General features: G+C 39.6%; 1 protein-coding gene across 1 annotated transcript; it reads right to left on the reverse strand.

Annotated features, from left to right (window-relative positions):
* Window positions 1-1,703: 1,703 nt before the first annotated feature.
* On the reverse strand, window positions 1,704-15,955 carry SUB1 (SUB1 regulator of transcription). Its single transcript, XM_064176809.1, has 5 exons — window positions 15,855-15,955; window positions 13,897-13,969; window positions 12,588-12,707; window positions 7,418-7,526; window positions 1,704-5,074 (listed from the first exon to the last, which is right to left on the reverse strand). Exons 1-5 carry the CDS (start codon window positions 15,950-15,952, stop codon window positions 4,995-4,997), a joined length of 480 nt encoding a protein of 159 aa, XP_064032879.1. The 5' UTR covers window positions 15,953-15,955; the 3' UTR covers window positions 1,704-4,994.
* Window positions 15,956-21,905: the final 5,950 nt, after the last annotated feature.

Genomic DNA, 21,905 nt, shown 5'->3' on the forward strand with positions numbered 1-21,905 from the left:
TGAACAAACACAACCATTCACATTCAATAGCCATACACTGCATCGTCCACCATCGAGCACTGGGTTGTAAATCACTGAAGCTGGACTGTCAATAAAATTGTGGTTTCTGGTCTTAACTTCATTAGAGATCATGCACTAAACTGCAGACAGCTTCAGGAATTTCTGTCTGAGCTAAATGTTGCCTGCGAAGGTATTCTGTACCACACAGAAGTCCGCTGACTGAGTCAAGGGAAAGGTTTGAAATTATTTTATGACTTACTTCCACAGGTTTATGATTTTATGCTTTCTAAAAACAAAGAAGTACCAGAGCTCAAAGATGCAGAACGCAAATGGCACCTTGCATTTCTTGACAGATGTAACAATTCCAATATCCAACTTCAAGGTGAAGCTCATCTGTGATATCTATTCACATGTGAAAGTGTTTTAAGTCAAATTAGACCTACTCATTAACCAAGTACAGGAGGAAAACTTCTGCCCTCTCCCCACAACTCAAACTCGTCTCCAGAAAAACCAGCAGTTGCATTCCCAAACATGTATGGATGTACTAAAAATGCTGCAAAAGGAGTTTCACATTAAAGAGCTTCATCTCCATGAACAGGACATACAGCTTTTCCAGAACCCAGTTGCTGTTGACATTGAAAGTGTTGATCTGATTTACCAAGTGGAATTGGCCAAATTACAGACTTGTGACTCATTGAAAGATGCATTCAAATCGAGCAGCCTCACTACTTTCTATGCATCTCTCCCCTCAGAGACATACCATACTCTCAGGAACCACACACTCAAAATTGCAGCAATCTTTGGCAGCATCTATGTTTGTAAGCAGACTTTTTCCCAAATGAAACATCTGAAATATCCAATCAGACCCAGACTAACTGATGAACACTTGCATCACTTGCTACAACTAGCAGTGACAAATATGGAACCTAACATTGACCATCTCATTAGCCAAAAGCAGGCCCATAGTTCACATAGAAATATTATTTGGTTTTGTTGATTACAATTGTTCTTCTTTTTAAATATTGCATTCTTTTTCTTTTTTTTTTTTTTTTTTTTTTTGTGCACTACTACAAATAAAATATGTGCAGTGTGCATAGGAATTTGTTCATTTTTTTTCCAAACTATAGTCTGGCCCCTGACAGTGTCTGAGAGACAGTGAACTGCCCCCCTGTTTAAAAAGTTTGAGGACCCCTGCTGTAGAGTCTCCTTCTCTGGAGACTTCCAAGGGCTGTCTGGATGTGCTCCTCTGTGACCTGAGCTAGATTGTACTGTCCTGCTCTAGCAGGGAGGTTGAACTGGACGATCCCATCCAACCCCTGACATTCTGTGATCCTGTAAGGATAATAAACAGGTGAGAAGCTTTTAGCTATTTAATCTATGGTTACATTTACTGCCAGATTAAAAACATCCACTGAAAAAGATTATCAACCACCCTCTTAACAGATAGCAACTTACCAGGAACCTTCCCTCTATTTCACGTTTCAGTGTGTTTGTATCTGCCACTTCCACACTGGTGTGACACTTGTGAAATCACAGTAAGAAACCTCTAGGATACACAACCAATACCCCACATGCAAACAAGGACTAAATGCAAGATGGTTACGATTTCAGATTTCCAAAGTGCAAAGGTTACAGCTTCAGTAACAATTTAAGAGAAAGTTACATTTTAGTGAAGCTAAATTTCTATTAAAAAAAACACTAGGTCAACAGAAGTCTTTGTTTATTTCCAAGTGTTCAAACTGTTATTACACATATGCCATTTAACTATTTTCATATTTTAACATCAACGTTAATTACAGTTGGAAGGCTCATATTTCCAGTGGTCTCTCTGCAACAGGTACCACCAGAGCAAAACATGAAACATTCCACATGGGTAACAATACGACATTTGAGTTACCAGAATTACAACCATGGTGATTATTTTTTTTGCTAACAGATCACATAAGTACGTAACTGGGGCATTTCCTTTAACAGAAATATCAAACTTAGTACCGCATTTGTTTAATTTCAATATGAACATCTCTATGTAAGAGCAACATTGTACGCGACAGTTTTGATTTACCATATATATGGCACTTTGGCAGCTCTGTGATTCCCCTTAAGCTCCATAGTAGGTTTGTTTATAAAACATATTGCTAATATGCCCAGCACAAACATCAAGAATTAAATGCATCTTTCACCACTTCAGTGAAAATGGAAGCAGTGTTTGTATCTCACATTACACAGCATTTTCGTATGTGCACAATTCTCTTCCATGTACCCTAACTAAAATTGTTCTCAACAAGAAAATATTTATAAAAAAAATCTGAATGTTCTCCTTCAAATTATTAAGATTACAGCTGTAGACAATTACATGACAAACCTGTATCCATCATTTATTTCAAAATAATTGAATGCACCAAATATTTATGAAGTAAAAAGTACATCAGCCCTCTGAAATAGAATGAATTCTCCTACAATCTAACTCACCCCATTTTGAGTTCATTTATGAAACTGACTGGTTTATTTAGTTAACATTATTGTAGATATTCACACAGATGCGAAGAGTGACCCAGGTTAAATATGTGGTATTTTATCATTATTACAAATAGAAATACGAGTGGCAGGTGGAAAACTATTTTAAACACACAATCTAGGTAAAATCGCATTGGCAGGAGTTATATCAAGTAAAATGGAACAAACAGCTCCAGTAACTATCACCACAAATAGTGATTAGTTCTTATTTAACAAACACTAATTTCTTTGAACACTTCTACCATCAATTTCCACACAAGAACTAATCACTGTATTAAACCTTTTTCACTTAATCCCCTTGAGTGAATTTAATATCCACCTTCCTGAACACAATCATAACATAATCTGATACACAAATATCATTCAACAGCCTACTACCATAGCAATCTAAGGGAGGATAATGTTCCTGCTAATATATTCATGCACTTTCAAATTGCCACATGAAAGTTTCGAGATGAAATGAGTGAAATCTGGTTGCAAAACCTCAGACAGAAAGAAAAAAAGCAGTAATATCACAAAAATTTGCAGAGCTAGAGACTGTTAATAGTGATCTGAACCAAATTAATTCACTCATCTGTGAAATTTTAGAAGATAGTTATTTATTCCATTTGGTCCAAATATTCCTAAGTGCCTGAAAGAGTTAACTCCAGGAAGTATATTGTGCCCAAAAATGCATCTGTTCCCACAAAACATCTCCAGTCTTCTTTTGGCCCTCAAGCAGTTCTTAAAAACTCCAATTTCCTGAGCTATTCAAAAAAACAAATCTTAATTTCACTTGTGATACATCAATGATGCGTAAGTTAAAAATCATGCAGAGGTATGCGAAATAGTACTAAACATGTTCAATTTGAGGAAGTCACCCTTTCTTACTCTTCAGTATCTATTTGTTTTAAATTACAACCTCTGCAGCACAGGAACAGTCTGTGTATGGCACTTCCACGCACATCTGCAACATAAACAAGTACTTCAGGATTTTCCTATTTAGTTTTCTAATACACAAAATTAAACATCAAATGGGAAAATTAAAGCCAACTTAATGAAGTTGTTCATTTAGTCTTGAAATATCAATTTTAATGAAGTTGTTTAATCTTCTTCCTTCAATTAACTATCAAATCAGAAAATGAACTTATCTCCAACTCTGCTAATGTACATGTGTGTGAGCTAACTTTGGTCTTTCACTGTTAACCTCCACACTAGCATGTCCCTTATCTCTTCAAGTTCTACTGAAACATCATATGCTCCCTTTTTCGGTGTTGGTGACACCTATCAAGAAACCCTTCAACCAGGGCAGCATCTAGTCTAAGAGAGCTACCCCGGTACAGAAACTTTTTTTACCAGAATAGTACAATGGCTGGTAAGCAAAGTCCACTAGCATCATGATCAACCATGAACCAGTCCTCCACTGTAAGCGCTAAGTATGTTCTGTACCAAAGATTAAACAGCTGTGCACATGTAAGCCACACAAAGCAAGCCAAGTTAAGTGGTTTAGGCAGGCAGTGTGGACAGGGTACAAGTGTGAAAGCCACACCTTTTGGCTGAAGCAATTTTAACCCTGTTTGACCATTTAACCTGTGTTACAGCCTAACACTGTTTGCATAAAACTCCCAAACAAACAGAAGTTTAACAAAGAGAGGTTAACTGGTCTTTTCTATAGACTAAACTAGTTTTTACATGTTCAACAATCAATTTAATGCAAAGCTTGAAAAGGGTACCTAACCAATAGCAACATTTGGAGTTTTTAAACACTATCTTACTCTGAGGTATATATCTATTACTGGAAAAGTTTATGCATTGTGTTCTAAAATCTAGAGTCCAAGAAAATTGGCTAATTGTATTTTCTAAGTCAAGCAAGCTATGGGAAATGGGAAGAAATAGCGTGTGGCTTTGTGTTCAAGTGTTATTGTTTAGCATAACACTTCATGCAAGTAATGCAAAATGTCTACAGGCTCAGGACTGTTTGCATCTGAAAAAAGTAAGGTAAATTAGCAAATACAGTACTTTAAATTATCTACCAAAAACAAAAGTGTTTTACTAAGTCCCCATTGTTTGTATCAAGTCTTAAAGGAGAAAGCCGTCAGGGCAACACCAAAGAGAAAAAAATTAAATGGAGACACTTTAAGAAATGTCTTCAGAAACTGAATTGTTAAACTTAAACTAAAACAAAAACTAAAGCTGTTAGGTGGCCTTATCAGCAAACATTTTAAATCAAAAGGCCATAAACCAGTATGCATTACATATTCCTTGATTTCTTTATTTTACATCACGAGGTGAAAGCAGTATGTTTCCTTTTAGTAAAGTATACACGAATAGCCTCACTCAGAATACACTTTTAATGCACATAAAAAAAGTATTCATCTTACAAATCAGTTTGCAATCCAAATATACAATAGCTTGGAAAACAATATTTTAGAAAACAAAAGCCAATGTATAAAGACTGCTTAAACAACTAAAATGATAAAAGTTTCTGTATGGCTTTGTCTTCACAGTTTTCTTACTGCATCGTCAATATCAGAAATCTGTTCCTTCAGCTGGTTCCACTGTTCTGGATTTAAAGAAATACCTGAAATGTATTAAAAATAAATACTTAAGACAAAAAGAAAATTACTGATTAGGATCTTACGTGAAGGCTGGTTTCATACACAAAGTCTGTCATAACTCCTAATGCTTGAACCACTCCAATAATCATCCCAAAGAAACTACTCATTTGGAACACTTCAGTTCAACTTCACCTTATCCCTAGTGAAGCTGAAATTACAATGCAAATTAGTACAGTGTAACAAATTTATTCACCAGTATTAGGTTAAACACAGGAAGTGAAATAACAGCTCTGGCCTTGAAAGAAGGCAGCACAAAAGCCCTGGGTAAGAATTTGATTATAATCTGTGTCCCTGCTGGTTCCTAAAAGCCAGCTCTGTGGGTGAAATTTCTATGCACTATATCATCATCCTGGATTTTTTTCCCCTCCTGTTTCTTAAAGCACCATAAATAACACCTACTCTAAGCAGTATTTTTGAAAGACTCTATTCCACTCCTTACAACTCAAAGAGTTACTTTTTCACTCTAGTTCACTATAGTTTATGGTGACATTCGGACAGTAACTATTCAGTGTCCCACAACTCATCTGCTCAGTTCTGCATTTGTACTGCTCAAAAGTTTGGTCTAGGCACAAGTTTAATTTCTGCTTTAGTTCTTTCATTCTTCCCTTACAATCTCTGTGTTAAAACTATCCAAGTACAGACTCGAAGGCCTATCTCTTTCTCCCTCCAGCCAGGCTCTTCTCCTACTTACCCTCACTCTCCCCTCCCCAGTGATCAGGTTTTCTTCATTACTTTCTCCCTGTGTATGGAGCAGGACTGAAAACAGGCAAAACTCTGAATTTCATTTTTGCGTCTCTGACTTTTTTTTACTTTCTTCTACCATCACTGTCTTATCAGAGCACCACCACAATTTCTAGCAGCAAGCAGTCTACTGGAGCTACTTGAAAACAGCTGGAAACAGTTACATTAGGTATGTTAAGTATCATTACAGGACCAAACACCATCAAGACGTCCCTGAAGAACATACTGCATACAGTTCAGACCGACTATCTGAAACAACTTAACAAAAGTAAATTAACATGTTGGATTTTTACTTTTAATTACACCAATTGAACTGCTTGTGGTGTTTTCAGAATAGCCAGGTAAGTGGCACATAGCACATCAACAGAACATGATACTGACATACTGTAAAAGGATATCACTCATACCCTCATAAAATTCAGACCCTTTTGCCACATCGATATGCATTTCTACCTGCATTATTAATTCTGTCCATGGCCTATCCATCAAATCTCACTGTAATCAGCCACTCAAACTGCATATACTTTTGACTTAAATCCACATTAAAACACAGAAGGCTGAAGTATTTACAAGTCAGAGCAATACTTCTTCTGAAGTAACAAAAACAAACCCAAACCAAGATATTTTCCTGTCATACAAACTTATACTCAATGGTTATTTAAGAAATGCTGAAAATGCTTCTCAAGCTTTCCAAATATCACTGAGTGGCACCTGGACACACCAGATGAATGTAACAAACCTTGTGCTGATTTCATATGAAGTGCCCTCAGTCTTCAGGGCTGAATGTTTATACTTACCTCTTCCCTTGGTGCAGTATGAAAACTAATGCAAAACTGGCTTTTCTAACAGAAGCAACACTAAACAAAGCAGCAGTACTGCAGATACCCTTGCATCCTCATCTTCTAGGAGGCAAAGTTCTGAAAACAGTTGAATGAAAGCATGCCATATAGCACCTATGGGAGTGGCAAATAAAGGCACAAGAGCTTACACTGTGCTGCAGATCAGATGCACAGTACTGGAACTTGGAACACTTGAGTTAGTTTCACATGAACTAAAATTTTGACTTTTATTTTTCCCCGTCTCCTGAATTTGTGACATTAAATGTTTATATTATTTTGATCCAAACTTGGAAAGAAATTGAAAGACATAATTGTTTTAAAATAAATTAACATTTTACCAGCAAATTTTGAAATTAAAACATCCAACTGTAGTAAGATAGAGCAGGGTGGGGAGACTGCACTGATTACATTAACCAGTGATGGAGCCAAGGGTCAGGAAGTATGCCTCTGTATAAGTCCTGTGACCAAATTTGCTTGTGTTTGATGCCTTGTTTTGCGTAAGTCATGGAGGATCCATTTAGGAAAAAGACTCAATCTCACAAACCCACTCTGCTTTTATTTATAATCTACAGATAAAACTAATAATCTGTTGAACAATAACTTTTAAAAGTATCAAAGTGACACTTTTAAAAAGTACCATACAGCAACCAAATATAAAAACGTGACACATAGAGTTCTCCACCAGCAAAGTGTTTTAATGCAAAATAATGTGAAGCAGAACAGTACCTTTTCTGCCAGGTTTCATTTCACCTTCTTGATCCATCCAGTATTCTCTAATATCAATTAAGACTTTCCCCTTAAAGTCACGAACGCTGACATACCTCATTTTGCCAATCTGTAAAAACACAAAAAGCATCCTTTTGGTATTTCACATATCACAGTATTTGCTTTTCCCCATCAGTATCAGACTCAGACATGTGACACTGCACAGTGCAGCTTATTTTAGACACCAGAGAAACAACTAGATCAAAAGCTTAATCCAGGGTAGTCAGTAGACTAATAAGTAATGACAATATAAATGGATGAACGACTTAAAAAGAGTTGAGCATTCAATGCTGAATAGAAAAGCAGCTCTCTTAGAATAAAAATACTTTTATTAACATGCTTGCTTCTTTAGAAAGCCACTCATTTAATGTTTTCTGAAACAAAATTTTCCCTCTAAAACTGTCTTTGTTTGCAGCAATAGGAAATAAAGAGGGAAAGAAGGAGCTCCTACTCTCAAACTTAAATTTTAAAGCAAGTCTCCATGGCACCTCACTGGAAGTGTGTTGAGAAACTATCTCACTGTACCAGGTCCACTAAAAAAAACCCACAACATTCAGATCCTTTAAGTTTATCATGAAGTAGCACATTACGAAATTACTTTGGAATTCCATAACTTCTGCACCACAGTGTCTTAACTGCATTATAACAGTAACGTTTTTCTTTGGACATGCAGGGGGTGGAGAGTGGGAAGCAAAGGGGAAGTGGAATGAGCAGACACACTGACAACTATGCACTATATTACATATTTAGGCCCATTGAGCCCTTTCCAATTTTGATATAAACCCATTTGTTCACATAAATTCAAAGTATAACACGATCTTGAAAATCAAAAATTGGATAATAAAAACATAGCCAAATATAAACCATGTAAGAATTTTTTAGAAGCCCGTGTGCACCTTCTGGATACACTTTTTGAAGAAAGAACATATTCTAAATGAAACAGTTTTAAAGCATAACATCCTTTCCTGATAATGCATTAGTTTTCAGCTTCCTTGGTTTATGCATCTTGATACAATTTAATGAGGATTCAAATAAATCTTCCTAGAAAGTCTGATCAGAAAGACTGAACAACTCTCCAACTAATAAGTATCATTCACAACTATTTAAATCATAAGCTGTTGCTTTGCAAAACAGATATAAACAAGAATGCTTTATAATGGCTTAATTTTTCTTCTTATGCAGATCATGCTAACTCTAAAACTGATTCTAAAACTACTAAGACATCTTTAGATATCATAAGCCCAAAGCAGTTTTCTTAAAGCATCCTTTAAAGTTAACAAGACATTGCAGTTTATGTGATAATATTTTTTGATTTATTAAATACTTTCACAGTACTGTAAGTGATACATTCAAAAATAAAGTATGATGTCATGGTAGTTTAGTTTTCAGATTAAGCTTGGTACCATGACCAAGTCCATCACCACTAATGGCAAAGAATATTCTAGTCTACATGATTATTCTTGCGTTCGCACCCTAACACTTCAGTGACTTAAGAACAGGTTCAAGCAGAAGTCCTTAACAACTTTTTTCCCCAGGCCTAACAAAGAATATTACTGCGTCACCAAGTCACTCTAGATTTTCTAGAAAAAAGTATATACAATATAGCAGATTACTGATGTCAATACAACAAAAAGGCTTAGGATTTTAATTTTAAGGGTAAGATTATGTGTCTTAATTCAATCACAGTAAAGAGTTAGGGAATAATTGATGTAAGTTCACAACTATTCAATCAGTAAACCCACCTTAAATGGAAACAGTTCTATATATGAAAATGCTAAAATTAAGTTAGGCCTGACATCACTCTAGATTTCAGCTGAATGTTCACTTTAAAATGTGAATGTTTACACAAAAGATGCTACTGATAAAGCCTTTAAAGAGGCTTCTAAAGTACAGTTTCAATTAAAGTCTAACGTTAAAAACCTCTAACTGAAAGCTAACTATTTAAGTAAATCAATGTTTCTTTACATTCAGTTACCTGTGATTCTGGTACAGATTCATTTTTTAACTTTTTCTCTAATGCAGGAGCTGATGGTCATCAAATAGTTGCACTTATCTAAGACATCTTTGTATCTCTAAAAACACAATAGTGCTCCAAGGGTCGTACTGATATACAGCATTGTAGCTACTGCTGGTCCAATTAAGTTCAGGTGCTTTTTATAAAATAGTACAGCTCCCTAGGTCATAGTATTCTAGGTTATATCATTCTGAACTGCATAAATTAGAAAGACATGAAAAGCATTATTTCCAGGTTTCAGTTTCTTAGAATAAAATGCATTGAACTGAGCCTTAGTTCCTTTCACAGTTATGCAACTGACTTCCTGTATGAGTGTAATCAATCACCTTCATCTTCCCTCCAATTATCAGTCTGCCTTAAGCTATACACATTGTGGAAGCAACAGCAGCAAAAAAAGTATCCTTCTTTCTTAGCTAGTAACTATACACACAGCATTTGGAACAGAGAGTCCTGCAACAATAAGATCTGCAACATAAATATAACGAATTGATCGTGAAATGCTTTGAAGTTTCAGAACTGATGTGTTACACCAACGGCCCTTCCAGAGCATAATAAACTTAGATATATACCTACCTGAAGAAGCCTGTGATAGATAAAAGATATTACTCTGGGGAACTGAAGAATTTATTTCTTATATGCTATAAAACAAGTATGGTCTAAAGTTAAAAAAAAACAAATCATGTGGGGAGTGAGCAGAGATATAACATAGAGAAGTAGCAATTTCAGTGGAATGCCTGCTCAGGCAATGTGATTTCACTCTGGGTAGTCATTAATACTGCATCAGGATAGCTTTAACAAACCTTACCCACATCAGGCATAGGTAGATGACAGGATTTGTCAAACTAACTGAAGCACATGACACAGAGCTCACGTTGGCTTTAAGCCACAGACAGGAATCTAATATATCAACACTAAACCCTTCCACATTAACATGAGTAATGCTTGTCCTTAGAGCCTCTCATAATACATCACAGATGGGAGTAAGATAAATTCCACACCTCAACCGCACTCAAATCCTTTGACAAATTCCAAATTACACTAGGCTATCTGAATAACCTAAAAAGGCCAAGACACACAAATAAATAAAATACATTTGGCCTCTCACACCAAACTACTTACACTATTCCTCATAATGTTTCAAGAATATCATTAATGTCTGAAAAATAATGAAATGTAATCTTAATGAAAACAATGAATCTTCTGCATGAAGCTGTCACAACGAGCTCTGTATTAAGGGATGCAGTATATTTTAAGAACACAGTCTGAGGGTGTATAACAAGAAGCCTCCAAGTTTCACATAATTTGCTGCCACTTCCACATACACTATTAGCACTACAGAACTCCCAGCTCTCACAGGAATGCTTTACACCCTGGCATCCATCAACGGCAGCCATGTCCGTTAGCTACACTGCAAAGTCACCTGCACATCAGAAATCATTTTTCTGCAATGAGAAAACAGAAAACAGTTTCTAGTATTACCAATAGTCCTAGAAAACATGAAAAAAATCCCTAAAATATTAACATGCAACTAGATGTTCTCAGAAGCTCTCTTGGGTGGGGAGGATAGAGGGAAAGTATTCTCAGACCTGCAGTGCTATTTCTACACTGTAACAGTTGCATCTTAGTGCCCATAAGATGACACCGCATGAAAAAAACTCACAATGCTTCACATAACACAGTAAGCATTGGGAAAAAAATATTACCTAAAAGGCAGGCAGAGACTAAGTAACACTGATGTTTTAGATCAAGGTGATACTCAAATTTCCTGTTATTATACTCAACATTAGAAGAATTCCATTCTTACCAGATTAATGGGACTCCTCTGATGACTGTTTTTCAATATCTTTTTTAGTATCTCAGGTCAAAAACGTTGAAAAACACCAATGCACACAAACACTTTTGCTTTTATTTGAATGAGTTTAGGTTTTTTACCACCAATGCAGCATTAGAAAATTTAACAGCTTTCTCCAAGCCTGGAATTTATGAACTTATTACAAACGTAGCATGAAGTTATACATAGGGTTGTTTTTCTTGTAGTTGTAACTATAATTCACCTCGAAGTGCAGATGTTATCTTCATGCCTAGAACCATTTTTCCTACGTGACTCAAAGCATATCCCAGCAAAACTCAAAATAATATATTGTTCCTTCAGTAGGCAGGTCTACGCATTGCCTTAAACTGAAGATTTCCTTCCCAGCTATATGTGAAGAATAAAGTGGGAATCAATAAATTAAAAGTAATTGCCTCGTATTACAGTATCAGTTAAGCAGAGCACCCCTCTAGAAAAGGTGGGTTTGGGTTTTTTTGATATTATTTCACACAACTACAACCCAAAACAACTCTTTTGCTCTAGTCAGTGTTTGGGCTATGTTATCAGGCACCTCTTCCGTATCCTTTCACAAACTCAAGAAACAAAGTTTCTGAAACCTTAAGCTCCTTTTCAGACAGCTAGTCAGAGACATGTAACAAGCCCCGATTCTCAGCACTAAAGTTCTCACATAGCTTTACGCACACAATACGCTGCCCAGGCTAACCTCAGGAACCTCAATACCCTGAATCCCCAAAAGCATCTTGCTACTGAAAAATGTACATTCATCCCAACTTAAAAATAAAACGACAACACCAAAAATTACCATCTTTCTGGGTGTCCAGGGAGAAAAACCTGCACCATAAAACAAGTGAACCTGATTTATAAAACCTATTCCAAGACTGTCATACAAATACAGGAGCCAAGCTGCCCTTGACCTCCTTAAATAGGAGTAAGGAGTACATACTGTGATTTCCAAGAACCTTTCTTTCAAGAGCCCTGATTAAAACACATTTCCTCTTAAAAAGAGTGCTTACCAAATTTTCCAGAACAATCACAGTAAATTTTGTATTTACCAACAAAATGATTACACACAATCTCACAGACAGAGTTAAACGTTTACTCAACTGAAACTTGACAACACTTTTTGTGAGCATCTCATCTGTATACTAGCATCATAATCCTCTTTGGCCAAGGCTTCAGGAGACCAAGTACTATGCTGCCAAGATAGTCAGACCAACTAATGAACACCACACTGTATATGATGCAACGTGTTATCTTAACCAGGCTTTAAGAGTCACCACTGTTACCTGAAACATGTTCTCATCTCTGTTACTGCTTTGCTTAGAAGAAGCTGCACCTTTTGAACTTTCACCCGTCTTTTGTTTCTTTACAGGCTTCTCGGGAGCTGCTTGCTTTTTCCTCTTTGCCTTGAAGTAAAAACAAAGAGTAAAGCATGAACCACAACTCATGCTGTAAGTTACAGAAGTCAATGTTAGAGGTCACAAACCACTACTATGCTATGAAGGCAGAAATCCAATACTGTACATTTCGACTGGAATTTCAAAAAACCCAAACATTCCAACTCTGCTTCCAGTGAAGTCTACCATAGTACTTTGGCTTACAAGATAACTGAATGACCATAAAATTAATTTCAAATATCCTACTCTTTCTACATAGCAATACAGCTTTTTATTAAAACTACTGAAATTGCAGTAAGGCTGATGGAAGTTTCGCCGCCTTTTCCATTAAACATAAGGAAAAAAAAAAAGGCAAGACAACTTACAACACATGTGAAAAAGAAAAAAGCACCTAAATGAGACAAATGAAGGAAAGATCTTAAAATCACCTTCAGCAGAGTAATTCCGTTTTTTAAAATCAGTCCAATCTCTGCCCATAGCATAAATTGTGTTTCTAAAACCAGATAGTATCACGTGTAAATCAGATTACTCACAGACACTACAATGATACAGTTTCTACTAACAGTTACGAGTCTCATCTGCTAGAATCACATTAGAGATATAATCTCTTTAAAAGACAAACAGTACCAATAAATAGAGGAGGTTATATTAGAAGACCTTACCGCCCATTACAGCACCACTGTTAACACCATGTCTTCTTGGCATTACAGTTCTCTATGTAAAAAAGCTTTCAAATATAAATCACCTGGCATTTCTCCATTATGAGGACAGAATGACTAATTTAGACAAGTAATCTAAATATTAAAATGAGGGGACAGGGTGTGTCTGTCCTCAAAATTACTCCAGATTCTTGTGACTGGGATAGCTTGTACAGAAGACTTCCATCACTCACTAGAGAGTGGAACAGAATTTCAGGAAGCTTGTGGTTAAATATATCATATGGAAAGAAAGCAAAATGCAACTTATGAAAAAAGTATTGTCTGTTGAAAGGCAAAATGCATTCTATTCATCCAAACCATAACCCTGGGAGGTGGGGTTTTTTTTCATTTGCTGCTGTAGCTGGCATGGTGCATTCTTGACAAGTGTCTGGTAAATCATATGGAGTGACATTGTGTTGTGACATAGCGCTCACCCCAATACCTGAACTCCAACCTGAAATAAGTTAACACAGTAGTAATAAACTACATACAACAGTCACCTTTTTGTCAACTTCACTATCTGAATCACTGGCAGATGAGCTTGAAGACACAAGTTCCTTTGACTTAGGCATTCTAGGAAGAGAAGAACAAAGTGAGAACACTACACAAGGAACACCTCCCATTGCAGCTGGAAAGCCCTCTCCAAACCTGTTTGTAAAGGCTCATCTTATTTGAATCTCTACTAAAAACTTCCCTGCCTTTTCATGTAAGCTTTAGGATATGTTGTAGATGCAATCTCAAAAGCTCTTTCTTTTTTATGTCTCTTCCTTTTTTTTATGCTGCAACTGCACTAATGGCACTACTTACAAATGGACCTTTTTTTTTTTTAACAGTTTCTCTATATCCCTAGATATGGCAGGAATCAAAATGTCAAAAACACAGCACTGTCCTCCAGCTTAATTAACTGTTTACAAATACAAACTATTTAGGCCCTAGTATAATCTGTACTCTCGTATGTGCACTATGAACGGATGGATATACAAGTTACCCTCTGCATAATCACCAGACATGAAGCTAAAATCTGAAAACCACTGTAGTCACAGCAAAGCACAATCCTTCCATTACTATTTCTACTGAAGCTTCAACACATTCACTTGCCAGACAAGTGGCCATTCAGCTTTCCTTGAATGTGTATGCTGCCAGGTGTGCTTCTACATCTCTAGTATGCAAACATGTGGTTAGATAGAGCAGTTGTCTGCTTCTAGATACTCCTTGTAACAAATATCTCATTTGTTTTCATCCCGTAAGTGTCCCAGAGAATAAGTGTATTAAAAAAAAACCTACAACTAGAAAAGGTTGAGAAAGGGCTAAAGAGATGTATCTGAGGAATAGACATATTACTTTTTAAACTGGAAAAAAAAAAACCACAGTCAAATGAAAACATTAGTCTGACCAATGTTACTTTATCAATGAGGCTCTAAAGTAGAGTAAGCTCTGTGGTAATGTTGCACCACGAAAAACTAAACAGTGTATGGCGAAGCACACCTCTGCCACACCGCAGGATGAAGGCAGAGGCACGCCAGAATAGGACAACGTGAAAATAAGCACAGCCATGACACGAAAACATAGAGGAGGACTGACACCTTGGAGGTGGGGGATTCAGCAGAAAACAACCTGCTAGAGAACCATGAAGAGAGAACCCCAGGGCCCCCCAGAGAGTCACAATATGGAGGAAAATGGGATTGGAAACTTGAGGGAAAACAAATGCAAGGCAGTAGGTGCCCCCTGGGAAAAACTGACTGGCAGAGTGCGAGGAGATATGGGCGCATGGGTGAGAACGACGGAGGAACGAGATAGGCCGAGGGAAGAAGAGGAAAAGACAGAGAGGAACGGCAAGCCACGACGAGCTAGGAACACCAGGTAGGCGGATCCCAGCCGCCATTTTCCTTCCCTATCCCTCCCCTCATTTCCACGACTCGTGTTGCCCCCCAGGGAAAAGGAGTGAGGGGCCGAATAGGAGCGCAAGAGCAATGGCGCCCAGACCCTCTCGGGACATGACAGCAGCAAGTACGTTGCAAATTCTCGGCGGCACAGAAAAGAGGGGAAAAAAAGAAAGAAAAGAAAAGAAATAAAGAAAGAATAAAAGCGGCACAAAAAGAAAGGGGTCAGGGGTCGTCAGGGGGCAGGGTCAGCTCTCAGGAAGGGGGAACGGCGCCGGGCGGTTCCCCGCCGCCATTTTCTCCCTCATTCAAATCCTCTTTGCCCCCCAAACATGGCAGCTTCCCCTCGACAGCAGCTCCTCCTCCAGCCCCAGGCCCACTCTTCAGCGGAACACCCCTGCCGTAGGGCACAGCGGGCACTCGAGGAAAACGGGAAGTCTCGCCACACGTCTTGTGCGGCACGCCTGCCCTGCACCGGTAGCAAGCCACCGAGACCCCAACAGCCAGCAAGGGGAATAAGGGGCAAAGAAAGCAGTGGAGAACCCAAACAGGACGCAAAGAGGGACCCCCAAACTCACGTCCTACTCCGCGCGGCTCCTGCACACCACGAGAGAGACGGAAGTGACGCATGGCTGAGTCCCCGCCCTCCCACGTGGGAGGGTGCATGGGGAGTCATTTAAAGGGCACTCGTCCGCTCTTATTTGTTCTCGTCTCTGCTCAGCGGCATCGGGGCGCCGCTAGGCAGTGCTTTGCGCGGGCCTGGCGTCCATGTCTGCAGCATTACGCTAACCTAGCTTCGCGGGGGCAGCAGCACTCCTTCTGAAGGGAAACCTGTGGGGCCGACAGCAGATAGCCAGGGGCCCTTAGGGCTGCGGCCCCACTGGAGGGGAGCTGCTGCCGGGGCTGGGCCTTCACCAACTCTGTGTCTTTCGCCGAAGGGCTGTGAGTGGGGATCAGGAAGAAGGCCCTGAATACTTAAAAAGCAACTCTTAAGTGTCGTTTTGCGTTTGCTCGCTACAGCGGTTCCTCGATCTCGTTGGAAGCTCCCCATCCGGCAGCCGTGGAAGCGCCGTGTGGCGGAGTTGTTGCGGCGGCTTTGCATAGCCGAAACCGCAACGCCTGCTAGCATCTGAGGCGCTGTTCAGGAAAGCACCGGTTCCCTTTTCTTTAACCAAATGACGTGTTGTTTTTTCTTCCTGCAGGGCTTTGCGGTGGGCAACAGTTGAGCGTTAGGGCTTCTTTCTTGGCAGTCGACCTGGATGAAGCGCAGATCTGACCCCCTGGAGACTGAAGGCTGAAACAGTCTTCTTTCACTGATTTTGAACACTTGTGGTTTAAAAATCCTCAAAAACGAGCGAAAAACAAACCATACACACATACCAAGGGAAAAAAAAATAATGTGATGGGTTTGCCCATTTCTGTGGAATATTTATACCTTGAATGTCCTGCAGTGTCAGGACTTGAGCTGTAGCTTCTGATCTTTGCAACAAGTATGCAGCAGCTTCTGACATAAACCAAAATGATAGCTCCTTGGAGCAGAGGCGGAGAAAGCTCCCTTTGCCTCCGATTTTGTGAAGGAAGGCTTAACAGTCTTTGCAAACTGCAGTAGACCAAGTGTGCTGTCAGAGCATGAGTGGCTTCATTTTGTAGTACCTGTCTGAACCTGTGTTTCATGATGAGATTTTATTAAAACATTGCTGCAATTCAATGCCACTGCACACAAAGCCTGTTACTGTTTGCAACAGCAGTTCATGCGGTTGTTCTGTTAAGTATGGCAGTATGCCAGTGCTTCAGGCACCCATTATGGGTTGAGATTAGTCCTTTTCTCATTGTTTTCACCTCTAGACATGTGCTTTAGCTGCCAAGACAATGCGAGCTTTTCACTTAAAAAGTGCAAGAAAACTATCAAAAATCAGAAGTGGACTCAAGTCTCAGTTTTAGCTTCCAGGTAAAGGCTACTGTTGACCCAGTGGAGTGGGGTGGTGACTGATCAACCTTTGTAGGTTTTAGAGCAAACAATTATTAATGAAGGATTTAAAATCAAAAGTCATGGGCTTTTTTAAATTCCAGTGATCCCTGTTCATTAACATGGGCCAGTAGGCTAAACACCATGTTTCCAGAGGGAGTTATCTCTGAGAATGAACAAGAGCAGCTGTAGTGTTTCTAAAAAAACAATTACAGGAGTTGAGGAAACAGGATTGTAAAAGAGATCAATGAGTACAGCCCTCACCATGAAAAGGGGTAAACTGGCCCTCAGTATCAGACAGAGTTTTTCACCTTTTCACTCTATTATAGTCAGAAAACAGGAAGTTAATACCAGAAATTAGAAGTACTCTTTAAAAAAAATCTTAAAATTTGACTAGTTCATAATGTTTATATAACATGAGATATATACCACATATATATATATGTGTGTGTGAAAAGAAAAATAGTAAAATATACTATTTTAACAAGGCCTGACCTTTGGCAAATAAAACTGTGGTTGTTCATACTGAATCCAAGTAAATCCCATGCATGCAAATATAATAATCACCACTGTACAAATATCAGGCTTGTCAAGCCATGTAATTGTGGAAGATGAGCAGATGATCCTTTAATATTTAAAGCTTAACTAAAAAACAAACAAAAAACACATGCCATTGCACAGAAGGTACTCTCCACATGTTTGAAAAAACACAGCCTCTTTTTTTTTTTCGAGGCTGTTACAAACTTTTCATGTTAAAATACTAACAGCAGTTCAGGTCTTTGTAATATGCACCTACTTTGCTTTATGACAGGTCATCAGTTACTAAACGAAGAGTGCTAAGATTTAGCAACGTCACTTTCAAATTAAAAATTCTCTCCACATTTTTAATCAAGTCCTCCAGCCTTCAAATTAATCAAAAAGACTACAAAAAAGGCATTTAAAAAAAATAATCTTAACTGAGTTAATTTCTTTTACTTGTGTTTCCACCAAAGCAAGCAAAAAGTTTATTTTTACCTCTGAATTCCCGAATAGCAGGTCAGTGAGGGGAGGAAGAATTTGCTGCAAGTGGATATTTATGTTCCAGCTTTTAGTAATGATGAGTTTCCTTGAGAATTATTCTGGTCATTGAGTAGTGGCTGTTTGAGATTTTTTTTTTTTTTTTTCCAAATTGCTCTTGCTGTATTTTATTCTATTTTAAAAGAAAGAAGATACTAAGAAAAAACACTGACTGTAGAAAAGTTAGAAGGGAGCCTTAATTTTCCCAAGGTTTTCTACTATATTCTGAGTGAGTCATCTATCTCCCGAAGGGGCATAGTTCACTTTCTAAGCTCTTAAAATAGATTTTTGTAATGGGTTTGTTCCTTCATCAGGCACTTGGCTTCTGCAGTTGCCTGAAAAAGGCTTAAATTCTTCTAGTTGCTGCCCAGTTACCTCATTTCATATCACACATCTTTGGCTGAGAAGAATATTGAAGCATTAGATTTTTCTTCAAAGCGGAATTTCAGCATGCATGTTTGATTGTCTGTGTTGAAAAACAAAAGCACACCTCTGATCACACACCAGATACTAAATGCTGTAGTTGACTTCCCTAGTTATAAATAGGGCTGGTAGGAAACACATTTTGGGACAGAGTAAGGAAGAAATTGTCTGAGGGAGGGAAAGGCAGCCTATCTATGGACACTGATTTTATTAACATGTAAGGAAAGACAGGTAAAGGGATACCACCAGGCAGTATTTTTGCTTGCCTACACTGTAACTGGTTTGTTTGGTTTGTGTGTGTGATTTGTAATTTGAATTTGCATTAACATGCGTAATTTTGTCTTATGCTTGGGTTTGAGTCATGGTGCTGGTGATGTTGCAATTTGCTATTCTAAACACTGATAACTTCTATTTGTGGTTTAATAAAATATTTTCTAAACACTATTGTTGTTATGGTTACCGTTTCATGTCTGAACCCGGTTGTTAAATAGATTCACAGAAATGCTTCAGTTGGAAAAGACCTTCAGGATCATAAAGTCTAGCTCTATCAGGTCTGGTGCAAAATCATGCCCCTTAGCACCACATCTGTGTATCTTTTAAACACTTCCAGGGATAAGGATTCAACCACCTCCCTGGGGAATGTTTCCAGTGTCTAATAACTCTTCCAGAAAAAATATTTCTTTTAATACCCAATCTAAACCTCCCCTGGTGCACTTGAGGCCATTTCCTCTTGTCCTATCACATGTTCAGAGGAAGAAGAGACTAACACCCACCTCTCTACAACCTCCTTTCAGAGAGTTGAAGAGAAAGATAAGGTCTCCTATCATCTTCCTTTTCTCTGGACTACACAACTCCAGTTCCGTCAAACACTGCTCAGAAGACCTTTCATTGAATTCATTGGCCTTCTATGAACCTGCTCCAGCACCTCCTCGTCTTTCTTGTAGAGAGGGCCACAAAACTGAACACAATACTCAAGATGTGGCCTCACCAGGGCTGAGTACAGCAGGACAATCACTTCCCAAAGCTTGCTGGTCACATTATTACGGATACAGGTCATGATGCCAGTGGCCTTCTTGGCCTCCTGAGCACTCCAGTAGCTCATATTCAGCCAAGAGTTGATCAGTACTCACAGGTCTCTCTCTGATGGGCAGCTTCCAAATGATTCTTCCCCAAGCCCATAACACTGCATGGGGTTGTGGTGACACAAGTGTAGGACCAGGCACTTATAGAATCATAGAATCACAGAATCAACCAGGTTGGAAGAGACCTCCAACATCATCCAGTCCAACCTAGCACCCAGCCCTAGCCAGTCAACTAGACCATGGCACTGAGTGCCTCATCCAGGCTTTTCTTGAACACCTCCAGGGACCGTGCCTCCACCACCTCCCTGGGCAGCCCGTTCCAATGGCAAATCACTCCCTCTGGCAAGAACTTCCTCCTAACATCCAGCCTATACTTTCCCCAGCACAACTTGAGACTGTGTCCCCTTGTTCTGTTGCTGGTTGCCTGGCAGAAGAGACCAACCCCCATCTGGCTACAACCTCCCTTCAGGTAGTTGTAGACAGCAATGAGGTCACCCCTGAGCCTCCTCTTCTCCAGGCTAAACAAGTCCAGCTCCCTCAGTCTCTCCTAATAGGGTTTATGTTCCAGGCCCTTCACCAGCTTTGTCGCCCATCTCTGGACATGTTCCAGCACCTCAACAACTCTCTTGAATTGAGGGGCCCAGAACTGGACACAACACTCAAGGTGTGGCCTGACCAGTGCTGAGTACAGGGGAAGAATAACCTCCCTTGTCCTACTGGCCACACTGTTCCTGATGCAGGCCAGGATGCCATTGGCTCTCTTGGCCACCTGGGCACACTGCTGCCTCATCTTCAGCCTACTATCTATCAGTACCCCCAGGTCCCTTTCTTCTTGACTGCTCTCCAGCCCCTCTGTCCCCAGCCTGTAGCGCTGCTTGGGGTTGTTGTGGCCAAAGTCCAGAACCCTGCACTTGGCCTTGTTAAATGTCATCCCGTTGGCCTCTGCCCACCTATCCAGCCTGTCCAGGTCCCTCTGCAAGTCTCTCCTACCTTCCAACAGAAGCTCCTAGCTTGGTGTCATCTGCAAACTTACTGATGCTGGACTCAATCCCCTTGTCCAGATCACCAACAAAGATATCTTGGCCCACACTCAATAAATGGGGGTACACAGGTAAACAATGTGCTCAGGCTTCCTTGCATTGCTCACGCTCACTTGCTCATTCAGGCTCACTCGCTCATTATTAGGCTTAGTCTCACCAGCACTGCTTCTTGCTTATGCCTGCATGCCTAATTGCTTTGCTGTTATTATGGAGGCAGAATCTCCCATAATCTCCCAGCCAGCTGTGCACACTTGGATGCCACTGTGGTGAGTTATCAGGACCAGATCCTGTATTGCCTGCCTTTATCTACAGAGCTCAGTCTCCCGTGCAGTTATGTATACTATTGCATGCCCGCTGCCTTATCATTGCCTGGTAAACTCTACTGCTGCTGAGTTACCAGGAGGCAGACCCCAATTGTCTGCATGCTATGAGCCTGCTAGCCAGCATGAGACCATGCTGAGACTGCACGACATCATACTCCTTTTGCACCTGAGGTCCTGCCAAGAGTCCCTAGACAGAGCGCCCAGAAGAAGCCAGGAGACAAGGGCAGAGATTGCATCCTTCACCAGGAGAACAAGGTCAGAGACTGTCATTTCTCTGGAAACCAGGAACCTCCTTTCCCCTGAAGCCAGGAGGATTCCAGCCTCAAAGTCCACGGGCAAAGACTCCTCTGAAGTTTGGACACTTGTATAGGCTGTGACGTAGCCCCAGAGGGTGATTGATAATTAATAAGAATTTGTAAGTAAATGCTTTAATGCCAACTTTGCCTTGTTGAACATCATGCCACTAGCCTTGGCCCCTCAATCCAGCCTGTCCAATTCCCTCTGTGGAGACTTCCTACCTTCAAGCAGATCAGCAGTCTCCTGTGAAGAGACTGAGACCTGGGGCTATTTAGTTTTGAAAAGAGAAGACTGAGAGGGGATCTGATCAATGTCTATAAATACCTGAGAGGTGGGTGTCAAGTGGATGGGGCCAATCTCTTTTTGGTAGTGCACGGTAGTAAGACAAGGAACAGTGTATGCAAACTGGAACACAGAAGGTTTCACCTCAACATGAAGGGAA

Source organism: Pogoniulus pusillus, chromosome Z, assembly GCF_015220805.1.
Source record: "Pogoniulus pusillus isolate bPogPus1 chromosome Z, bPogPus1.pri, whole genome shotgun sequence".
NCBI lineage: Eukaryota > Metazoa > Chordata > Aves > Piciformes > Lybiidae > Pogoniulus > Pogoniulus pusillus.

Bases quoted from the DNA above. Each gene is read 5' to 3' on its own strand.
- SUB1 (XM_064176809.1), bottom strand. From the start codon at position 15,952: ATGACTCCCCATGCACCCTCCCACGTGGGAGGGCGGGGACTCAGCCAT. The intron at 12,708-13,896 runs GTGACTGTTGTA...TTTTACTTCAAG, and splicing joins ATAGTGAAGTTGACAAAAAG to GCAAAGAGGAAAAAGCAAGC. The intron at 7,527-12,587 runs GTAACAGTGGTG...GTGTTTTTACAG, and splicing joins GAGATGAGAACATGTTTCAG to ATTGGCAAAATGAGGTATGT.